The sequence below is a fragment of the Nannospalax galili genome, unplaced genomic scaffold (assembly GCF_000622305.1).
Source record: "Nannospalax galili isolate Female #2095 unplaced genomic scaffold, S.galili_v1.0 scaffold513, whole genome shotgun sequence".
NCBI classification, from domain to species: Eukaryota; Metazoa; Chordata; class Mammalia; order Rodentia; family Spalacidae; genus Nannospalax; species Nannospalax galili.
The window spans coordinates 736404-761123 of NW_008334861.1; the positions used below are offsets into that span (position 1 = coordinate 736404).

At 43.2% G+C, this 24720-nt stretch overlaps 1 protein-coding gene across 5 annotated transcripts in view; it reads left to right on the top strand.

Moving 5' to 3' along the window:
• Positions 1 to 12060: 12060 nt before the first annotated feature.
• Positions 12061 to 24720, top strand: part of Mtmr1 (myotubularin related protein 1) — a 76125-nt gene continuing 63465 nt past the window's right edge. For all 5 annotated transcript variants that reach the window (XM_017797244.2, XM_017797246.2, XM_017797245.2 and 2 more), the window contains exons 1-2: positions 12061 to 12354; positions 17575 to 17680. In XM_017797244.2, the coding sequence (XP_017652733.1) occupies positions 12215 to 12354; positions 17575 to 17680 (246 nt within the window). In that variant the 5' untranslated portion in view covers positions 12061 to 12214. The remainder of the gene's footprint in view (positions 12355 to 17574; positions 17681 to 24720) is intronic.

Here is a 24720-nt window from a genome sequence, read left to right on the forward strand (position 1 = left end):
GCTGTTTTGGGAGATCTTAGAAGGTGTGGCCACCCTGGAGAAAGGCCTTGCCAGATCTCAAGTCACTCCCTGGCTTCTTGTGCCTGCTTGAAGATGTGAGAGCTTAGCTTCTGCTCCTCCTGCAGCCACATCTGCTGCCATGCCTCCCCACCGGGATGGACTCTTGCCCCTTTGGATTCATGAGCTCAAATAAACCCTTCCTTCTACAAGTTGCTTTGGTCAGTGTTTCTATCACAGCAACAGAAAAGTAATTAATGCAATAATGGGTGTGTGAGGAGATTAAACAATTTCAATTCCTTGTCCTAAATCAGAATTTTATAGTGTTTGACAGAAAAGACATATTTAGAAATATTATGGTCTTACATTTCCAACAGATGTAACATGGCTTAGAGGGCTTTTTTCTCTCTTGGGCCATTCCCATTTGAGATGGTACCTCTGCTCACAACTAAAGCAGGCGAAAGCAGTTTTTCTTTTCCCCTCAAGACTTGGACCCAGGTTAGGTTCTTGTCATAGCACAGCCACAAAGGCAATCATTTTCCTCTTGTTTTGTTTGTCCCTTTCTTTAATTTCCCCCTGGTCTTGCTTGTAAAAGACCTTAATAGCTTCTTTAAGAAGGTTGTCTAGAGTGTGCTCATATCCCAAGAGTAACATTAAATCCTTCCAGGTTAAACCCAAGGCCTCGTTAAGCCTTGTACTTTTGAGGTCATTTGAAAATATTATAAGATCAAGTTTTATGTATTTCAAATATTGTAAAAAAAAAAGGGGGACATGTACTTGGATGGGTTTCCCAGTCTGAGAAGGAGGGCTGGGGACTTTGGCTAGTTCTAGATTTTTGGGAAAGAAGAATGAGAAACCTTTTTGTCCCCTCAGGGTGGCTGCATTGGTGAAGAGCAGTGTGGTGATTTGAATGAAAATGTCCCCCATAAGCTCGAAATATCTGAACACTTGGTCCCCAGTTGTGATGTTGGGGAAGGTCATGGAACCTTTAGGAGGTGTGGCCATGCTGGAGGAAGCACGTCACTGGGGGTGGTCTTTGAGAGTGTATAGCCTTGTCTACTTCCAGTTAGGCTCTCTCTACTTCTTGTATATGCTTAAAGGTGTGAGTGCTCAGCTTTCTGCCTCTGGCTGGCTCCTGTCATGCCTCCTCCACCATGATGGACCTATACCCTCTGGAACCATAAGCCCTTCTTTCTATACCATGCACTCTTCCTTATATAAGTTGCCTTGGTTGTGCTGTTTATCACAGCAACAGAAAAGTTAACTAATACAGAGCTGTTAGCAATTTGGGAGGTTCTTTGGCTGAGGACTGCCAGGACTGTTGAGTTGATACTGCAGTCCTCTGGACCCTTCTGGAAGTCTGGGTTGCCTCTTGGAACAAAGAAGGCCTGGACATAGGATATCTTCAACCACTTAATTTTTTTTTCTCTTTCAAAACAAATCTAATTATTATTATGAATAACACTTCCCTCTGAAGGCCATTTTTCTCCATCCTCTGGTTTATAGTCAGAATAGGCTTAAGTGCAAAGAAAATGTCAGGTGATTCTTTTTAAATGTTTGGTGGTCAAACAGATTCAAACGAACTATAACACATTATAATTCATTCTACAGGTGCCTTGTTCCCTGTCTGTAAGACAAAAAGAAACATGTCGGGAAGTATCCCATTATCTCTTATCCTCCCAGCACAGCATTCTCCTGGGATTCTCCTGTTCTCTTCATGATGGACCATGTGGAGAGGTGAACTTATGGAATTAGTTGCTGTCACTGACATGGCCCTAACATCTGCCCTGTCTTCTCTCATGAGTGACCATGAGGAGAGGTGGACCTATTGGATTAGCCTAACTCATTGACATGGCCCTAATATCCCATGTTCTTGATGAATTTTTCCTGCATTTTGTTTAGGTAACTGTAACCTGTCTTTGCTGGACCTATCACCAATTTAAAAAACTCATGGTTCCAGGTGTGGTGGCACAGGCAGATTTCTGTGTGTTCCATGCCAGGTACGGCTACTATCTCAATAAATAGAGAAATTAACTAATTAATTAATCTAAAAACACTTCTGTAGCAAATATTGAGGCTTGTATGTCAAGGAAGTCAGCCAGTTTCTGCTAACTATATGAATCATAGAGGTTCTTGCCCCCCTTGTAGATTGACCCTCCAATTTTCTACTCTGGCCCCTCTCTGAACGCCTTTGTTTTTCCCTCAAGTTCATAATCTGGCCAATCTATACTATACACGTGCACCGGATGAGGAGAGGAGCATGCTAGTACTTACGGTGAAGTCACCAATCAAAGAGGGCTATCAGTCAGGCTGCCGGGACCAGGAGAGTCACATTGTGATTTACCAAATGCGTCTTGGATTTAAGCCTCTGTAATCTAGAGAATATGGGGACACAGAAAACAAAAATGTCTAAAAGGACTCAGAAGGAGATGGTATCACAAAGCCCTTTGTTTCTTCAGCCAGATGATGCCACAGCAGATGGAAAGTGAAAGCGAGGGTCAAGATAGGGGAGGATGCTTTGCAGAGAAGTGGAAAGGATGGTAAAGTTAATTCAGGAAAGAAATGGATATGTGCTCTGTATTCTCACCCCGTTTACATTCTCTTTTCTCAGCCAAAGCACCAAATGAAAGTGGAGGGAGTTGAGCCCCTTGAACTCACAGATGCTTCCTCTATGCACATGTGCTTAACCCTGGGACTAGAGTTCTGGATGTTCACAATTCACCAGAACCTCTGCTGAGTCAGTGGCTCCAGGTCTCATGAACTCAAAGAGTTGTGTAGACAATGCAGGGTGAGTTTAAGGACTTTTCTTTTAGACAAAAAGCAAGCAGAGCTCTGGTATAGCAAGAGGGAACCCTGAAAGGAGATTAACAAGAGACTTCTGTCTAGGGGTTAAATGGCTTTGAAATGACTGCACTGAGATATGAGCAGGTGGCCTGGTTGGTCTACCTGGTCCAACCACACATCCCCACAAGGTGTCCATGCCCCTCTCCATTCCTCTGACTGAACTGGGGTTCTGGCACACATGTTCAAGAACCAATGAACTATCCAACCACACATAGGTTCCAGGCAGCTCTGCTCACTAGGTCGCTGTGCAAAAGAAAAAGAAATATTTTAAAAGCAAAGCAAAACCAAGGACATGAACTGGTACCCCTGGCCAAAACATTTCTTGCATTTCTGGTCTCTGGCCAGGACAAAACTGCTGATTGAAGGAAGGACACTGTTGACTTCTGGCCAGGACAGAATTGTGTTTTTTTAGGTCCCCACCTAACTGCCTGAGAAGTTTCTTTCTCTTAGGAATAACTATCATTTTTCTTTAGAGTCCCTTAGCTGCTGAGTCCTGAGATTAACTGGCCTTCAATGATCTTTCCCACTGTTCCAAAAAAAGTTTTATTTCATAAATGATATAATGCTAATCTCACATTGATTTACAGATTTTTAAAAAGCCGCTGAAAGATGTACAAGCACACCTAAAGGTACAAAATGGGAAATCAGTTTACACAGGTGCAAGGCCTGAGCTGTGATACCCAACAAGGTGACTGGAAAAACCCTGAAACAGTCTGTGTCTCTAACTCTCAAAACAATGGTTAAAGAGTTTCAAACAACACATGAGTGGAAGAAATTCTTTCAGAAACCATAAGATTATGACATGAAAATCTCGGTGCCATGGATGGGCTACATCCCTATGAATTATTGGCCAGGGAGGTCCCTGAGGCCTCCAGATCAATGCAGCCTGTTGTCATTGCTGTTGGCTACCCATCAGAACGAGATGATAAGACCCTGTTGCTGAAGACACCACATGTATTGCTTCAGGATACGGAGAAACCAGGCTAGGGTTGAGCTGGAAGCTATCTCTTTGCTGGCAAGCTTTCATAATGCTAGGTGTTATGCAAGCTGCTGGGGGACAAAAGTCATCAACAGTCCCATTCAGCCATAGACTCTGCATGCTATACTACCAACATGATAAGCAAGATGCACCTGTTGGCTGGCCCAATAGTGACATGATTATTATTGGCACAACCGATTGTTTTATGATAGAATTTAAGACCTGTTACATAGGAGGGAATTCACATCTGGTACTGTAAGAAGGTCAGTCAAAAGCCTATAGTTGATGGAGAATGGGCCCTAGTCGTAAAGGCACTGTTTGTTCCTGTTTTGCTAGATGGACATGATGTGCCCAATCAGAATTTGTTCTACATGTCTATCTTTATGCTCATATATTTTTGCTGCTGTGAACTTTGGTCAGAGAAGCTTCTTTCTGCAGTGAGCAGAGGTTACTACAGAGACTCATAAGTGTTCAAAGTACTGACAGTAAGTGTCCTAAATAAAACACCTATATCACACCTTCCAAGGCTCAGAGAACGTCCTGGAAGTGAAGATTGAAAGTATTTAAGAGCGGGAGGAAGAGGTAGAGTGCTGTGGAATGCTGTCTTCCAGGCATGACGTGGCCATTGTATTCTTGAACTCTGAAGCGACTGTACAAGATTTGGCCCATTATGTGAAGTTGAGGCGGAGGGGGCACATAAGGCCCTGTCCGTCCATGAAGAAGTGCAGGCAGTTAACATTTGCTAGAGGTGGGAGGCTCATGAGGCATTCCCCTCACTGTGGACACACAGACAGTTAACAATTGCCAGGAGAAAATAAGAGATACTTTTGCCGTGTTGCCGTTGTCACTAGGTTGCCCATGCTTGTGTAATAGCTCTTCCACACTCCAGTAATGAAACGGAATTACACTCAATAAGCTTCCGTAAGCTAGACTTGAGTGAAATTTTTCATTATGTCTTTAGTGCTGTCTGGAGTAAACATTTGTTGGTCTCCCCATGAAAATCTCACACTATAGAGGGCCCTTCTAGAGAAGACTAAGGAGGGAGGACCCATCCTAAATGCAGGTGGCATCATTCCATGTGTTGGGGCCCCAAACTGAATAAAAAAGAGAAAATGAGCTGAGCTGAGCACCAGCATTGATTTTTCTGCTTCCAGACTATAGATCCGTTGTAAACAGTTGCCTCACAACCCTGCTATCATGCCTTGCCAAAGCCATGATGAACTGTGAACCAAAGAAAATCCTTATCCCCCTAAGTTGATTCTTATCAGATATATGGTCAGAGTGACCAATACAGAAAAATGAATAATGCCACCAAATGGGTAATCAGGAAGAGGGTTTATATGCCCAGGAGATACTTCTCTGCAGCATTAGAATCTTCAGGAAGGCAAGAGATTTCCTAATAATGGCAGCAGTTTGTGACCTTTTAAAACTCATTATCTCTGTGGTTAGCAGATATTGTGTACATTTTTGTCAGTACTCAAAATAGATAGGTTCTAAATGAGTAAAATATGTTTGTATGGATTGTGTTCAAAGCAACGGGGTGTGTACGAATTTTACCTTGGTAGTAATGGGCTGTGAGTTAATGTCCTCAGATTGCTAAAGGGAAGCAGGCACTCCTCTCCCTGAGGATATATGGGTAGTTAACAGTTATCAGCAGGGAAGGGTGCAAGAAGACTCACTCCTCCTGGAGGGTTAGTAAGCAGTTAACAATCAACCACATGGAGGCTATGTTTAGGTCAATTAGCTGAGGCCACAATAATGTCTTAAAGAGCACAATCCTTTAATGAAAAAAAAGGATAACTGAATGTTATGGTTTTGTGAGCAAAAGTTCCTGGAAAGAAGCTGTGCCTTTGACTGAACTACCTGCAAGGCTGATTAAATGATTATAACTTCAGTGATTACAGAGAGTTTGGAATGTTGCAGGTAGAGTCAAATTATCTTGGAACATCTTAGCCTTCTGAATAGGCATTGATTGCCTGCCTCTGTACCTGACCTTTGTGACCATTAGGAAAATAATTTGGCTTGTATAGAGTATAGTTTTCCTCTGGAATGTACAGTGCTAGTTTTCCAGTCAACCAAAACCTAAAAATACTGTCCGATAGCCTCTGAGGCCTATAACAGAGTTGTTCACACTTTGCTTCAACCCACCTACCTAATGTTTTCACCAATGTATTTTAGAGGCATCTTGATATATGACTTTATCTGTTCTGTTACTATAAAAACTGTATGAAAGTGATTCCACACTGGATCATACCATGGTCACCCATATTTGGCTCCAGAATAAACAATCTGTTATCCCTTTTGAGGTGAGGTAAGGTGTGTGTGTGTGTGTGTGTGTGTGTGTGTGTGTGTGTGTGTCTGTGTGTGTGTGCTGTAGATAGTTCGGAAGTGAAATGTGCTACACAAACTCATGTGTTGAAGGCTAAGTTCCCAGTGCAGCAGTGTTCAGAGGTGAGGTCTTTGGGAACTGATTTATCTGAGTGCTCTAAGCACAACAATGGATGGATTGTCTCATGGATGCTTAGCTAAATGATCCTTTAGGAGCTTTAAGAAGAGGAGACCAGTCGGAGAAACGAGGTCACTGTGGGTATGCCTTTCGAGAGTATATTTTGTCTATGTGCCTTTCTCCCCTCCCCCTCCTCTCCCTCTGCTCTTCATCCTCTTTATCTCCTTGTTTCTTTCCTGGCCACCATGACATGAGCAGTTTTTCTCCACCACATAATGCCCCCTCAAAATGTCCTGCCTACCTCAGGTCCAGAAACAATAGAGGCATGTGACTATTAACTGAATCACCTGAAACCATGAATGTAAATAAACCATTTATCTTTTAAGTTTCTTTTTCCTTAAGTATTTTGTTTCAGGAAAAATAATCTAACACAGTTGGAATTACCTTGCTAAGTTAATATAAAACCTAAAGCCATCAGGGCTGGAGAGATGGCTCAGCACTTAAGAGCACTGACTGTTCTTGCAGAGGACCCAGGTTCGATTCCCAGCACCCACATGGCGGCTACGAACTGTCCTTAACTTCAGTTCCAGGGGAATCTGAAGCCCTTTTCTGACCTCCATGGCATTGTGTGACATGGGCGCACTCACATACATGCAGGCAATACATTCATACACATAAAATTTAAAAAAATCAAAAACCTAAAGCCATCATTAAAACTAATATATATGGCTTGCAGATTCAGCTCTGAATGTAAAATCTTGGCACTTGACACTTCCATTTTTACAATAAGAAAATGCCTAGAAAACTAAAAGCTTATTACTTCTCTTATACCTATTCAAGAACTGAGATTGCAAAGCAAAACTCTGTAGAATAAAGTACGGCAAAGAACTCTCCCTAGTGCTGGGGTTACAGGCATGAGCCACCATGTTCAGATGGCAAAATCTTTGAATGGCAATTTTGATGAGAATAACAAACACCTCAGCAGACCAAACTTTTGTGAACTTTATTTTGAGTAACAACAAGATTCTCACAGTGAAGGTCTGAGGATGCTCCTCTTGTTGATCTGGCAGGGGTAGGAGAAAAAAAACCCTGTGAACTAGACCCAGAAATATCTCCAAGCAAAAGTACTATCCATTGGTGGAAGGTTTGCCGCAGCTTTATCTCAACTGGAGGATGGACATTTCTCTCTCCCCGAGCTGCCTAGCTTTCCTGTCCTATTGACAGGGTAAAGAATATACAAACAAGCAAGCACATGCATCATAGAGAACAGGCATTTAGATGCCAATGTAAGACCCTAGGAGCAGCCAGCAAAAGAGTAAGAGAAATTGGGAACTCAATTATTAGAAGACTCAAAATACCTCATCCCCTTTCTTTTATTTTTTATTTTTTGGTCTTTTTTGGAGACAGGGTCTCCCTGTAGCCCCAGCCAGCCTGGAACTCACTACCAAGCTGGCCTCAATCTCTGTGAGATCCACCTGCCTCTGCCTCCTGAGTGCTGGGATTAAAGGTATGCACAGCCATGCTTAGCTCAATCCCTTTTAAATATGGCTGCTTTAAAGGAATTTACCTTGGGGGAACTTAGGGAAGTGTTTACTGAATGAGGCAAAATGTGTTGTGTATCTGTGGGGTCTCCTTGGCAGGTTGAAGCAAGCAGAGCCTCTAGAATTATCACAGTGTACTTTCACGCTGCTGAAACTCCTGTCTAAACATGCCTGAAGTGTGCACCTAGATCATTGTTTTGGTTCATTTTTGTACCATGAAAATAGAATACTATAAACTAGATAGTTTATAATTAATAGAAATGTATAGAGTCATGATTATGTGAAGTCCAAGATTTAGAGGTCTCCATCAAAAGCAAGACAGAGATAAAAGAGGGTGAAATTCACCCGTTCATATATTTCTCACTCCCATAACTGTGACATTAATTCATCCACACTAACATTCAATAAGCCATTTTCTGGGCTAGAGAACAATACCCACATTTAGCCAAGCCTTCTAGATTCCCTTGGCCTCTGAAAGACCCCCCTCACTTGTCTGAACTTATGTTTTAGCAACATGAAGTTCTTGGAGTTTCATTTGCACATAAGCTGATTCAATTACTCCACTCCCGTGTCCATTAATGTTCCTTCTGCTTGGAAGGACTTGGCTTCTTCACATGGTGAAGGCCGTAGTCATACTTTAGAATTCAGCTCTGTGTCACCTTTTAAAGAAACCCTTCCTGACATTCTCTTCTTCCTTGGATTGTCTCAGGCTTTCTTCTAGCCAGTTTGATTGATCTCATTGTGGCCCTTGACATCCTGTAATATCATCATCTCTCTCGTCCACTTAACTGGGAACTTCTTAGTCTGGCATATGTTAGCCTCATCTCTGTCCCTTGTGTCCCACATGTGCTTAAATAAATTGAAAGTCTGATGGTTTCACAATAAATTCTTCTTTGGCCTAATCCTCTGTGAAGTATATAGTATTTTCAATATGTTTAAAATGGCACAGTTTTCTTTCTGACAAATGTCAAGACAGTCAGGATGCTTGCAGTTACATGTTACAAAATAATGTGACTTAAAGGGGGCTGTCTTCTGAATGTAAGACCTGAACCTTTGAAATTTCAAGAGGAAAAGATTGGAAGAACTTTAATGCCTGGTCCTAGGCAAGGTCTTTCTGAAACTTACTCCAATAACTCAGGGGAAAAGAACAAGAATTGACAATTTGGATTGCATGAAATCAAATCACTTCTTCAATGCAAAGGAAACAATCAACAGAGTGAAAAGATGGTCTACAGATTTGGAGAATGATTTTCCAACTATACAATTACAGGGGATTAATATCTAAAATCTGTAAAGAACTTGAAAAAATAAACACTGAAAAACACAATCATCTAATCAACAAATAGAGAGATGCAAATGATCAGTAAATTCTTGAAAGTGTTCAGTATCCTTAGATATTTGAGAAATGCAAATTAAAACTACTTTGAGAGTCTATCTCACTCCAGTCGGAATGGTTGTCATCTAGAAAACAAATGACATCAAATGCTGGCAAAGTTGCGGGGAAATAGAAGCCCTTACATACTGCTGTGTAAAGTGGCACAGCAACTATGGAAATCACTATGGAGGTGCCTCAAAAAACTGAAAATAGAACTACCATATGACCCAACTATACCATTCCTGTGAATAGACTTAGAAGAAACAAAGTCAGCTTGCTATAGAGGCACCTGCATCGCTGTGTTTATAATTTCACTATCCTCAACAGCCAAGTTGTGGAATTAGCCTAGCTGTCCATCAACAGACGAATGGATGAAGAAAATGTTCCATACATACACAATGGAGTTTTAGTTAGTCATAAAGAATGGAATTATGTCATTTTTCAGGAAAATGAGTAGAAATGGAGAACTGGAGCTCATCATATTACGTGAAATAAGACACTTTTACACAGACAAATATCTCCATATGTGGGATTTAAGATAGGGGAGAAACAGAGAAAAAGGGGTGGTCTTAGAGATGGGGAAGGGGGAAGGGGAACAGAGGGAAGAGGAATAAGAAAGCAGCAGAAGGAATGAATATGATCAAAGTACATTATATGCATAATAAGAATGCCATAATGAAACCCATTATTTTGTACAATTAATATATGCTAATATAATGAGTGATTTATTTCCTTGAACTGCCATTATAAAATGCTATAGACAGGAGGCAGGGGGTCCTTAAACAACAGGCATTGATTTTCTTATAGTTCCGAATGGGAAATTCAAAGATGAAGATTCTGACTTGGTTTTTTGTGAGGGCTTTCTTCCCAGCTTACAGATGGCTGCCTTCTGCTGTGTCCTCCATGTCCTCACATGGCTTTTAGCAGCCCCATGTGTACTGAACACTAGCTCTCTGACTGAACTATATGCTTAGCCCCTTAGTCTGGTTTGATTTCTGTTGCTGTGATAAAACAGTACGATTAAAATGAACTTAGGCTGGGGTAGGGGGGTAGGGGGGTGTTATTTGGTTACATGTCCAGGCCACAGCCCATCATTGAGGGATGTCCAGGCAGGAACCTGAAGGCAGGCCTGGTTGCTATTTAACGTAGAATTACTTCTGACTGGGGAACTCAGTCATAAGTAAGAAAAGTATAGCATGGAGGAGGAACAGCTGCTTGGTGGCTCACTCATGGGGTCATGTTTATCTAGCTTTGTCATATAGCCCTGGACCACCAGCCCAGGGAATGGTGCTGCCCACAGTGTGCTTGGCCCCCCTACGTTAATTAGCAATCAAGAAAATCCCTCACAGACATACCCACCAGCCAATCTGATCTGGGAAATCCCTCAATTGAGACTCTCTTCTTAGGTGAGTCTAGGCTGACAGTTAAAGCTAACTAGGACACTCCTCCATGAGCTTCCTGTTTTCTTGGTGTATGGATGTAAGAGTACAGGATCAAGCATCTGGTTTCCTTTCTATGATGTCCCTAATCCATTCTGATCAGAGCCTTGCCCTCAGGGACCTAATTAGCACTCAAGGTCCCCATCATCATACAGCAGCACACAAGAAGTTAGGGCTGCAACCTGTGCATTTGAGGGGGATGTGACCATGCAATACCTAACAATGAGTTAAATGTTTTGGCTGGGTGTAGAGGTGCAAGCCGGTAGTTCCAGCACTTTGCCGACCGAGGGAGGAAGATTGCAGCAAGTTTGACACCAGTTAGGTCTACACTGGGAGTTCCAGACAAGCTAGGGCTACATAGTGAGACTGTGTATCAGAAAACAAAAATTGGAAACTAGATGCTTCCAAAAGGTAGTTTTCCACTGTGTCTGAAGATTTCCCTTCCTTGTTCCTAAGCGTGCCTTACTGTATGATCCTTTTACCCCAGTTTACCAGCTCTTGGATGCAAAATGGTTGCTAGAGCTCTATGCATCGCATCCTGAACCTTCATTCAGTTTGTCCTATCCTGTAGATAGGATGAGCCTGGGAGACGCATGGGTTACTCTCTGTACAGGTCTGTTTTTCATTAAGGAGCCAAGTGTTCCCTTTGTATGTCCTTAGATCTGAGTCAGAGGTCTTCTGCTGACGTCTGTCCAGCGTAATCACAAGCAAAAGGCTCTTGATCCTGTAGGAATGTGCAACCAAATCAAGAGGGAGGCAAGAGAGGGGTAAGTCCTGGATAATGGAACCCAAGCAGAAAGAGCTAGACAGCACGTCTAGCCCAGCTAGGAAGCAAATGCCCTAGATATCTTTTTCATCAGATTTTCGCTAGATTTTCATAGTGAAGATTTGCAATAACAGAAGTTACATGTTACACTTAAACCAAGGGCGGAAGTTCTGAAGGCGGCATTGGAACACGTGGTTACCCTACAGATGGCAGGGAGGTGGATTTGTGGAGTGGGGGAGGAGGGAGGGTGGGGTAACAAGAAGAACCAGGTGGGGCGGAGTTGTTCTAAGGCATGGGATTGTTTATGCTTCGAGACGTCAAGACCAGTGGCTTGCAAGGACCCTGCGTTGTCCCCACAGGGGACAGAAACTTTCCAGGGAATCAAAATTGACAGGAAAATTTGTTTTTTAATTCGAGGACTTCCCCCCACTTTTTTCTTAACCCTCCCTAGGTCTCCAGCTCACTCAGTTTGTGGGGCAAAAGACGTCATACGTGATCCCTGGGTAGTTTCCGAAGCCGTAGGGTCTGTAACATCCAGATCTCCGAAGCCAGGCCTGCTGAAGTCAGATCTGGGGGCAGGCAGGTGGGCGGGCGGCTGCTGCGAACCCGGCCTCCCCCCCCAATCCCCCGCCCCCCGCCTGGCTCCAGGACCCGCCCCCCGCCCGCGCGCGGCCTTGTGGGTAGGGCCTGGCCGCCAGGTGACAGCTAATGGCGGCTGCCGCCTGACGTGGGCGGACCAGCTGCGGAGCAAGGTGACAGGCGGGGCGTGGCCGGGCGCCGGGCACTGCCCACCGCAGCTCTCCCGAGACGCCGGCGCTCCGCACGCTATGGACAGGCCGGTGGCGGCGGCGGCGGGCTGCGAGGGCGCGGGGGGCCAGGGGCCGGGGCCGGGCGTTGGCTGGAGACCTCGGGCGGCGGGGGGCGCCTCCGCCGGCTCCCGGCAACCCAGCATAGAGACGCTGGACAGGTAAGCGGGGCCCGGCGCGAGGCCGCTGTCCCCTCCCTGCTCGCCGCCGGTGGTCAAGGCGGGGGCAGGGGGGGGGGGGGCGGGGGGACGGGCGGCCAGTCCACTGCCCCCTCCACTGCCCCTCCCTCTGCCCCTCCCTGTGTCCATGTCCTGTCTTGGGCCGCTGCCCTAGCGTTCACCTGGCTCATTTCCGCCTCAGGAGCCTGACAGCTCCCCCCGCCCCCCCCCGCCCCCGGAGGCTGTCAACCGCGCGCCAACATCAGCTGTTTTGGAGGACCGACCCCCTTTCTGGTCTTGACAGGGCCAAGAATCCTCTAAAGGGAAATGTCGCCCGGCTTCTTGTTTTTTAGCGTCACCTTCTTGCCCAGCTCTTGTGGTTTTAGGACCCAAATATCGCTCTTGCTGCTGCTTGCAGTCTTCAATGTTAGGGTTTGTGGGTGGAGACCGGGAGACAGGACCGTACAGGCAGAGGATCTGCTGCAGGTCGAGGTAAAGCTACCCCAATTTGGACAACTAGGATTGACCAAACTGCTCGTGAGGCAAAAACACAATCGTGTACTTTCAGTTCATTTTGAAGGGACTGGTTGTTTTCTGGAGTGTGAGTGTGTTTCCTGTTTCAGGGGTAGAATTACCAGTTCAGTTCTAGGCATACCTGACCTGTCCAACTGGGTAAGGCACCACCCACTCCAGTAAGGATAAGAGATGGCCTGGAACAGCCAGTTTCCCCACTCCTTGACCGTGTATTTCCCTTACACGGAGCACTTAGGCAACAGACACTGTTGTGATGCAGCTCAGTGACTTTCAGCTGTCCTCCCTGCCTTAGTCAGGCCACTGTTCCAAACTTGAAACTTGCAAAAGACACAGGACCAAGAAACAGCGCTCTCACCCAAGCCATCAGCTTCACTAGAAATATTCACAGCTAAGACACCACTGGGAGCCTAGAGGACTCCACTCATCTGCAAGCATTCAACAACTCTGTAGTTCGTGTTCGTTCACAGAATAACACACAATGACTTTCCTTTTGCTATCCAGCTTACAATTGAAATTGAAGATAAGTGCTAGGCTATTGGTAAATACTGCATACTCAGATTGTAGCATTGGCCTGAACCACCAAAAGACCTGAAAGATGTCGCTCCAAGGTATGTCTTATTTTAGATGCTTTTTTAAAGGAACTACAAATGAACAGGCCCCATTCCTGAGGATTCTGATTCAGGGGGCTTGGAGAAGGCCCAGCCTAAGTAGTGATCCAGTCTACTGTAGTTATGTGGACATGGGGAATTTGATTTGATTTGGGAGTATAGGAGGTTATTAGTATGTTCAGTACATAAGGAAGCCAGACATTTGGATTAAGGAAGGAGTGAACATTAGTGAGGATATGGAGTGGGGAGGGCATTTTGCCTGTCAGAGCAGAATGTGTAGACATGTAGGCAATATAGACATCTGACGAACTGATAAGACAGAGGCCCTGCCCTAAATCAGGGAGTCTTTTCTAGTGGGGACTTCAGTTCATGAGGCAGCAGGGGCACACAGAAGAAGGATGGGACTCGGGGGAAAGTAGTTGGCAAGGTGGATTTTCAAGGTACTTAGCAGAGAAACGAGTCTGACCTGATGAGCCTTCTGCTGTGATGGATATATGCATCTGTGAGGGGTGTGGACACCTGTGACGAGTGTGGGCATCTGTGAGGAATGCTGGCATCTATGAGGGCTGTGGGCATTGAGCTCAAGAGATTTGAGGTTGAAGAAACCAAGGTGGGAGCTCCCAGCCTACAGATTGAGCATGGAGGGCAGTCGCTCCATCGGGTGAGCAGGGAGAAGAGGGCTCAGTTCTGTCATCTCAGCAACCTCCCACACATAATTTTCTGGAGTAGTACCCTGGTAAAGAGAAACTGGGCTCTATGAGCTCAGTTGGCTGTGTTCATGAATGCTGGAGCCCCATACTCTTCAGAGTAGTGCACTTCTCTTAGTGATGAAGCTGTGGTCCTGTGAGAGGATGTGGCTTGCTGAAGGTCATGAAGCTAGCTGGTGACAGAAGCAGGTTTTGAACCCAGACCACCTGTCTGCTAGCCCCTGACTCTCTATGTAACTGCTCTGTACAGGACACTTCCTGTTGCAGATGACAAACAACAGCAACAAAAAAAACCCCACCCCAGCTCAATCTACTTTAAGCCACAAAGATATTTGGGCTTACAAAACTGCTCTAAAAGGAAAGAGATAACCATGGACACGATTGGAACCAGGCTTGCACAGTGTCGTCAGGACTATTTTTTTGTGTGTGTGGGTTGTTTTTTATTTTTTATTTTGTCTTATTTATCTCTGTGGGTGCCTCAAAACAGTAAGGATGGGGAAAGACCTCAGTCCTCCTGTGGAGGATCCACATAGCAAGGATCCAAGGGGAATCCTGGGACTGGCTGGCCCTGGGTAACTTATCTACAAGTGAGGACAGGAGGAGGCAGGTCACCCTCTTCTCTTCCCCAAAGAATCCCATGAAGTAGAGGATTGCAGTAAAGAGAGAGGCCCTTATTGGTAGAAGGTGGAAAAGGATTCGGTCAGCATTTGCGTTCCTCTAGTTTTTCTTGTATTTACAATCAGGGATGGATGCTGATGGAGAAAGAACAAAAATAAAGGGAAACTGGGTGTGGTGGCTTATACTATAATTTCAGCACACAGGGGGATTGCTACAAGTTCAAGGCCAGCCTGTTCTACATAGTGAGTTCCAGGCGAACCTACACTAGCAGACTCAGAATTTTGTCTCAAAAAAAAAAAACCCCACAACAGTAAAACCACATAAGAGTAGGAAATAAAGGTGACACTAGCCTACAAAAAGGAAGCTAAAATCTCTTTTCTCTCTTCCCCTTAGAAACTGTGATGATCAATTTTTAACTTTTACTAGGACCATAGATTCCTAGTATATCATAGGAATTCCTGCCTATCCAGCCAGTATTTTTATTTATAATTTCAGCCGTACAGATTGGCTACCTTAATCAGCGATGATTAAATCACTAGTAAAGGACATAAGTTTCTTGTACTATTTAGGTTACTTGACATATTGTCCAAGTGTTTCTGTCTTCCAAACATGCCTGTGGATTTAATTGGTGATGTGGTTTTTTTTTAAGGACCCAAACAGCCTTTCAAATGAAAGCTAGCTGTATGGTGAACAGCCATGAGTGTCTTTTGCCTTCTTGTTTGATTTTTTTTCCTGCTTTGCTAGATCTGGAGAAGAGTCTGTTTCCTAGGGGCAAGTTTTAATTTTCTCTCTACCTAGTTTGTCTAGGTGGTCCATTACGTCAGATGGGCACAGCACAGCCACTTACCAGTCATGTGACCATGAACAAAACTAGAAGCTCAATTTTTATTTTTTTTTGTTCTTTTTTAGACAGGGTCTCCCTGTAGCCCCAGCTGGCCTGGAACTCACTATGTAAATCAGGCTGACCTCAAACTTATAGAGATCTGTCTGCCTCTGCCTCCCCCTGAGTACCAGGATTAAAGGTATGTGTCACCACATCTGACGAAACTCAATTTTTTAAATACATATATTTTTATTGACTTTATGATTTTCATATACTATAATTTGATAGTATTTAGATCCCCTCCCCTATTGCCCTCCACCCAATTTAATATGCTCATATTAAATACATATATATATATATATATATATATGCCTATGGAGTTTAATTTCTGTCTCCCAATGTCCTTCACCATGGGTCTATCCCCTGGAGCCTGGTTAACCTACCGAGAGTCCTATCCTTGAAAGACTGTCTCTCCCCCTCCCAACACCATAAGTTGCCAAAATTTCCTTAGGTTGGGTTGGGATTTCTTACCCACTTTCCCCTGTCCATGCTGAGCTTTTGTCTGGTTTATTGAAGCTCAATTCTCTGCTCTGTAAAATGATTTGTTGTGAGGCTGGATAAGGCTACACGTGTGGAACACTTTAGAACACCAGGGAAGTAGAAGGTTCTGTTTTCTTTGCATTGTTTTGTTTTCATATTAAGGCATTTGGCTAGCATCTGTGCTTACTGAGCCTTTAGCTCTAGCTTGGTAAACTGATTCCTGTTGGCTGTGCTGCTCCCTGGAGGGATGACCACTTCCTAACGGCATATTGTTGCCTCAGCACCTCCAATTCCTCATCTCCAGTCAAGTTGGCTGCTCTCTGTTCCTCTTTCTTGTCTCTCACAGTTATGAAGCTCTGACATAACGACTGCAAGAAGCTTTGTGAGTTGTTAAAGCATTTACAGAAATGCCACTATACACAAAATGCCTTTTCTAGTCTGTTCTTTACAAACTCGCCATCAGCTTTGCTCCATTAAGACACTATTTGGTTTAGTTAATAGTATACTATTTTCAAAATTTTAAACTGCCAACATGAAATTGATTGAATATTCGAAAATCATATACTTTAAGGTAAATATTTCACTTTGGAATTAACTTTCTATATACACTACATTGAGAATCTTCCTTCCACATAATTTTGGTAGAATAGAATTCTATTATATGTTGGAGAAGAACATCTTAACTAACACCTACAGTCTTAAACTTTTTTAAAAAAGTTTGATTGAGTCATCTGAAGTTAACCTGGAACCTAATCTTGCTTTCTGTTGTGAGAATGTCACTTCTTATGTTAAATACAAAAGTAACCAAATAGTTTAATCAAAGTTCATTCATCTAAAAAAAATGCATATGGCCGTGTGTGGTGGTGCATGCCTTTAATCCCAGCACTCAGGAGGCTGAGGCAGGCGGATCTCTGTGACTTTGAGGCCAGCCTAATCTCCATAGTGAATCCAGAACAGCCGGGGCTACAGGGAGACCCTGTCTCAAAAAGACCCCCCAAAAAGTGCATATAGCTTGGTGTGGTGCTACATATCTATAATCTCAGCACATGGGGGTTGAAGCAAGAGGATGAGGTGTTCAAGGCTGACCTTGGCTGCATTGTGAGTTAAAACTAGCCTGGGTTACATAAGACCCTGTTTTTTTTGGGGGGGGGGTTTTTTTTTTTTTTGGTCTCCCTGTAGCCCCAGCTGTCCTGGAACTTACTATGTAGACTAGGCTGGCCTTGAACTCACAGAGATCCGCCTGCCTCTGCCTCCCGAGTGCTAGGATTAAAGGCGTGTGCCACCACGCCCGGCAAGACCCTGTTTTTTTAAAGTGTGTATATTCCTACCAAGTACACATTTTTCCCACTGGAAGCTTATGGTTAAAAATCTTTAATCACACTATTTCTTTTAGTCCTACAGGGTCACATGTTGAATGGTGTAAACAGCTTATAGCTGCTACAATCTCTAGTCAGATTTCAGGTTCAGTGACATCAGAAAATGTGTCCAGAGATTACAAGGTAAGCAGCATTGAGTGTTTAATTCAATTTTCAGTATATACATAGCCAAGAAGCTTTGCAGTTTTAGGTTGATGTTTAAGTGCCCTTTTTTTGGGGAGCAATGACAGAGGTTTTCTCTTGTTCAGTCTGAAATCTAGAGGAGAAATTTCACCTTTGTTTTCTGTCTGTGATCATAGTTCTGTAATTGAGAGGAAAAACTGCCCTAAGATTTTGATTATTTTTTTCAAAAAGTAAAGTTCTTCATTATAAGAAATTCATGGCCGGGCATGATGTTGCTTCTTTGTAATGCAGCACTTGCAAGAGAGTTTGAGACCAGCCTGTCTCTAGAGCAAGTTCAAGGCCAGGGTGAGTTACAGAGTGAGACTGTCTCTCAGACAGCAGGCAAACAAACCAAAAAGAAATGTGTATCCTTTCTGTGTTAAAAAAAAAAAAACATCTTGGAGCTGGAGAGATGGTTCAGTGGTTAAGACCACTGACTGCTCTTCCAGAGAACCCAGGTTCAGTTCCCAACACCCACATAATGGCTAACAACCATCCAAGACTCCAGTTCCAAGGGATCTGATGCCCTCTTCTGGCTTCCACAGATATTGCACAATACTGATGTGCTTACATACATGCAGGCAAAACACTCATACACATTAAAACAAAACAAAACAAAACAAACCTGGTGTCTTGATGTACAATCCCTTCACATGTTTTTATATTTAGGTATTGGGTTGAATAGCCAACATCAATACGTGATATTACAATTCAAAAACACTTAGAAAATTCAAAGTGGTGCAGCCTCATTTTTTTCAGTCCTTATTCGAGTGAGAAATCTTTCTTGTTTATTTTAAAGGTTGGGATTATCTGCATGTTATAAGGTTAAGATTCTGAAGTTTCTTGTAAGCCCAGACTGCTTTTCCAGCATTGTTCTGGAGTATAATAGATACTTAATAGCTATTTATTGAATGAATTAACAAAGAAGCAAAAAACTTATCTGCTCCATCTTTGTTCAGGTTAAAGGCTAGTGCTTAATTATCAATGAACTATTAATGGTTACACTAAATGAAGCCATGTTTATATTTCAGTTGTGCTGTTTGCTTGAATTGTGGCTTTGGTTTATCATAGTCATTTTTGCCTGATAGGAATGAGTGATTGATTTTTTACAAGCATGTATGAAATACATTTGGTATTGGTTAACTTCTCTGAAAAGCATGGTCTCTGCAAGATATCAAATCTTAGAAACGGTTCAAGAGCTCCAATCAAGACCCTGGTTCCTCATATCTGATACTTTAGGGGTTTTAGCTTCTATCCCTTGTTAGCTCATAGCACAAGTTCAGAAAAAGACTCAAGAACCCCTGTGATTCAGATTTGCTATTGTGTTGTCTCTTGCTTTACTCAAGCGAACAGCTATTGTTGATTATGTTTACCAAAGCCTATGGGGTCTTAGAAATCGGATGGTCTGCTGTTAGAATACTGACAGTCTATCCCTCAACAGTGTCCTGTTACCTGATTTTCATGTGTGCTGACAAGGGAGCAGGTGAGGCTCTTGGTCTTCAGAATCTATGGGTATAAAACATGCGTATTCGAAGGAGGTTCAACAACATGGTCCATTTAGCAGAACACTGGTAGTACTTAACAGAACACTAGTAGTAGGTTCCCCTCTGGGGCCTAGGACCTCCCTAGCCATGCGTTCTTGACTAGGTTTTCAGCGCCATGAATGGGTTCCCTCTAGTGGTGACATGACATACATTTACTCTTCAAATTGTCCAGTGAATTAGTTATTATTATAATCATCACTTAACAATCCAAGAAACTAAGGCCTAGAGAGGTAAAATGGCTTCCTTGGGGTCACACAATTAAACTTGGGATTTGAACCCAAATTAGTTTATTGAAAAGTAGAGTCATTTAAGTTTTGCTTTTCTCCTTCAATATACTTGGGTACCTATGAAAATATACCTTCCTGGGCTAGGTGTGGTGGCACACACCTTTAATCCCAGTACTTGGAAATAGAGGCAGGCAGTTCTCTGTGAGTTTGAGATAGCCTGGTCTATACACCAAGTTCCAGGGCAACCCCAGCCTACATAGTGAGACCCTGTCTCCAAAAAAAAAAGTACCTTCCTGGGCCCCATCCCAATTTAGTGAATCAGAATCTCTGAAGGAAGGAACTAAGGGTCTCATCCATTTCCTCTCCCACACTCATGCTCTTCCCTTCCTTTCTACTCTCCTCCCCACTTCTCCTTTCCTTTCTCCCCTCCTGTCCTCTGCCCTTCTTTCCTCTCCCTTGCTCTGCTGATCCCATCCTCTTTCCTCTCCTCCTTTCTCCTTCCTTCCTTCCTTCCTTCCTTCCTTCCTTCCTTCCTTCCTTCTTCCTTTCCCCTTCTCTCCTTTCCTTCCCTCCCATCTCCCCAGTCTTCCCCCTTTCTGCTCCCCTTTCCTCCCGTCCTCCCCTTTCCCAGCCCTCTTTCCCCCTTTCGTTTTCCTTTTCCTATCTCCCCACCATTCCCCTCTCCTATCTCTGTCTCTTCCAGTCTGCACCCCCTCTGCCCTCCGTTCCCTTCCCCCTCCTTTCTCCTCTCCCTCTGTTCTTCACTCCCCTCCCTCTCCCTTCTCCCCCTTCCTTTCCCTCTGCCCCTTCCCTTCTCTCTCCTCCCAGCCTCTGTTTTCTCTCCTCCTCATTTCCTTCTTTTTGTCCTCCTCTCTCACAGTTCTCCTTTCTCCTTTTCTTACCTCCTCTCCCCTCTACTTGAACTATACATCCTTCTGGTTCTTCCTCCTAGAGTGCTTGGGGGTGCACAGATGCACCACCACACCTGGCCTCATATAGTTCTTATGCACATTTATTGACAAATACTAACACAAGTGGTATGCAATTACAGCAAGCTCAACTTATAGAGGCACTAGTGTGAAATGACAGATATTTGCCAGACATTGTCACAGTTGAAAGGGTACACAGATGTTATACTGAGTTGTAGGTGAACTAAGTTCATAAATGCATACTGAAATACCAAGCCATCCTGAATATTACTCTGATAATGTTATTTAAAAATGTAATAAGGATGCTGGAGAAATGGCTCAATGGTTAAGAGCACTGGCTGCTCTTGCAAAGGACCTGGGTTCGGTTCCCAGCACCCACATGGCAGCTAACAACCATACATAACTCCAGTTCCAGGGAATATGATGCCCTCTTCTGGCCTCCATGGGCATTGCATGACATGGGTGCACTTACATGCAGTCAGTATACTTATACATAAAAAAATAATAAAATATAAAGATGTAAAAAATATATAAATGTAATAAAAGTTTTGTTTACCTTACCCCTGCCAGTTCAATTTCTTTTATTTAACTAGGCCAACATACAGTAGAAAAAATATCTTGCCCTTTTGTAAAAAAAAAAGTTTACGAATATGATCTGAATGTAATCTCTATATTGGTTGCTGTAATACAGTTACAGATTATAGTGAAACATTTCTAGGGACCATTTGTAGAAATGACACATTTGATCATAGCTTCCATTGTTTGGAAAGTAGGACTTGACCAGGAAGAGGGAGTTTTGTGGAGCAGTACAAACAGTACTGGCTAGTTTTGTGACCTTGCATAATCTGTTTTTGGGTTTTTTTTTTTATTGTAAAGATAAAAGGGTTATGGTCAGATTATAAGTGTCTAGATACCTTTGTTTCTAGACTATTCTTCAATTGTCTTTTCTTCAAAAGGACTTGATTCTGGTCTGCCTTCTGCCACCTTATTTAGGGTACTATAGTTACAGGATCATCTTGCTTCTTCTGGCTGTGTCATTATTGTCATCACTTCTCTTTCCTTTCCTGTCTTTTCTCTCTTCATCCTTGTGCACACAGTGATAGCTAGATTTCTTCTCTAATCTAAACTAAGAAAAAAGGAGAAAATCAGGATGGCAGTATACCAGCTTAATCACTGAACCAGGATAGTGCAGTAATTAAGCTCTGGATCTCCAAAGGAAATTTCCAGAAGGGCTTTGGAGTAAAGTGGGAGGCAGTGATGGGAAACACTTTATTAAGCATGAGCTAGGTCTTCATTAATGTATCCTGAGTTGGGTTGGCTGATCTGTGAAAAGGGAAGCTTGGGTAGGAGTCACAGCCTTAATCCCTTGTCGAAAAATCTGGCCTCATGCCTCATTAAATCATAAGCTGCAAACTAAAATGCCTAGATGGGATGGTTAACAACTGAGGCAAATACAGAGGAGTGATGTGGAGAATGGAAGGTACATCATGCTCCCTCAAAAGCATTTCTAAAAAGCCCTATTACTATCTGTTTGAGCAATAGCCCTCCGGTTTAAAATCACTGTAATAGAGGGGAAAATGCTATCATCTATTGGTTCTTATGAAAAACAGTTATCTCTTCAACATGTTGGGACTTGATTTTCTGCTTCTGGGAAGATGGAACAGATGTACTTTTTCTTATTCCTCACACTGTGTATAACTAAAAAGTCTAGACATTATCTATAAAATCACAAGAATAATCTGAAAGGTAGAAAGACAAAAACCCTAGCTAGGGGGTCTCAATACCCAAAGACTGATGTAGTGTTGAATGTCTTGTTTTATTTATTTTGCAGTGCTGCGGAGCAAACCTAGGACTTCATAAATGCTATACAAGCACTGTTCCACTGTGCCACAGCCCCTGGGTTTTGGTTCTTGCTACATATGTCCCAGAGACATACGTGAAGAAACCCATTGATCCAAAAATGCCATTAGGTTCTTGGGGCATAGTGGTGTATACCTACAATCCTAACACTGAAGATGCTGAGGCAGGGGGATCCTAAATGCCAGGCCAGCCTGGACTATATATGTATAGTGAGAGCCTGTATAAAAAACATGCCATTAGATGCAGTCAAGAGAAAAGAAAACTGTTGTGTCTAGATAAAGGACCAGGAAAGGAGCAGCCTCACAAAAAGAAAACTTTTATTCACTAGGCATTCTATTTCACCCAAACACCACAGACAACAGTGTGGCCACACACCCACTGAACCAGTATCACCATTTGGAGAACCTTGATTCCCTTCTTGCATGGCGGCACAGCAACCCACTGTGGGGGAAATGAAATATCTGAGGACGCTTAGTGAAGAGCTTGGACTTTGACCACCACCCACTGATAACAAGGTTACCTCTTCCATTGTGCTATCAGTGAAGAACATGTAGGGAGCAGTAATGACACAGGGAGGTCTTCTGTGGAAATTTAGCTGGGCACTGAAACACTTGCTCCTGTTCAACACTAATAAGGAACCCTCACCTCTGATGCCAATGGAGGCTGAATGGGAAACCTAGAATTCTTCCCTTACTGTAAGTACCAAAGTTGTGTCCCTATGTGCTGGAGCAGTGCCAGAGAAAACCATTTAAGTGTGTTTAAGTATGACTCAGAGTGTCAAGTAATATAATGCCTAAGTTGTTTGGATTTTAACTGAAAATCACTTGTCTTACCAAGAGTGAGGAAGATCTCAAACTGAATAGACATAAAAGAATTCCTGTGGGCTGGGAATATAGTTCAGTGTAGACTGCTTGCTTAGCATGCACAAGACCATTTATTTGATTCCTACTACCCCAAAGAGAGAGAGAAGAGAGGTGAGAAGGAGGGAGGGAAGAAGATGGATGGAGGAGGGAGAATTGCTAGGTGTTAAAACTGATATGACATGCCTATAATTCTGGCATTTTGGAGGCTCATACAGGAGGATTACCAGGAGTTTCAGGCCAGCTGGGGCTACAGACTAAAACCTTGTTTCAAAAAATTAAACTGAGATGACATTTGAGAATTATGTTCAAATGATTTAAAAGAATCCATCATAACATGTACACCTGAATCTTTAGTAAACAATTATAAACAGGATTGAGATGGTTGTAAAAAACTAGAGAGCAAGAGGAACGAAATAGAAAAGTTTGAGTAAAGAAATAGAGTAAAATGGGGCTGGGGAGATGGCTCAGCGGTTAAGAACACTGGTTGTTCTTACAGAAGATCCGGGTTCGAATCCCAGCACCCACATGGCAGCTAACAACTGTCCGTAACTCCAGTTCCAGGGGATCCGACAGCCTCTTCTGTCCTCTGCGAGCATTGCATGACATGGATGCACTTACCTACGTGCAGGCAATACATGCATACACATAAAATAAAAGTAATAACCTATTTAAAAACAAAGAAATAGATTAAGAATAATGGAAATAAGCTTTTAAAACTGTAAGGTATAATAACAAAAACAAATTCATTGGCTGGGTTCGATAACAGAATAAAGAGGGCAGAGAAAAGAATTCGAGAACTTGAAAATAAAGCAATAGAGATTACCTGGTGTTAATGAGAGTCAAGAAGCTGAGTGTATTATTTCCCAAATAAGAGAAATTCCCCCAAGCCAGACACGGTGGCTTACACCTGGAATCCCAGCACCCAGGAAGAAGGATTACTACAAGTTCAACGCCAGCCTGGGTTACAGTGTGAGTCTGAAACAAACAAACAAAAAAGAGCCAGAAGACATCTACAGTGAAACAGTATTTGCTGGACATGATAACGCCATTGCACATGTGGACTCAGCAGAGGGACCTGCAGAAGATCATACCATCCAAAATCCCAGCATGAGTGGAGGAGGGCCTGACAAAGTCTCACCCCTACCTGAGGAACTATTGGCAATTGATGGCTGCTGGGGGGAGGGAAAGTCAGGGGGTTTTTGTTTGTTTGATTGTTTGTTTCTTAGGAATTCAGCCCTCTGAGAAACTAGCCATGTTCCAGTAGGTGGTCCTATGCACATAGACATGCACACAGAGGCAGCACAGAATGAACCCAGTGAGTTGTTTTTTTCTTTTTAAAGAGCACATGGAGTTGGGAGGGAAAAGTGGTGGGGAAAGGTAGGGGAGGACTTGGAAGGGAGGGAAGAAGGACTGGATTTGATCACAACATTATGTGCATCTATGAAATTCTCAAACAATAAAAAATGGATTTAAAAAAAGAACTTGGCCAGGTGCTGTGGCCCATGCTTTTAATCCCAACACTCAGGAGGCAGAGCAGGTAGCCAGCTGGGGCTAAAGGGAGGCACTGTCTCAAAAAAC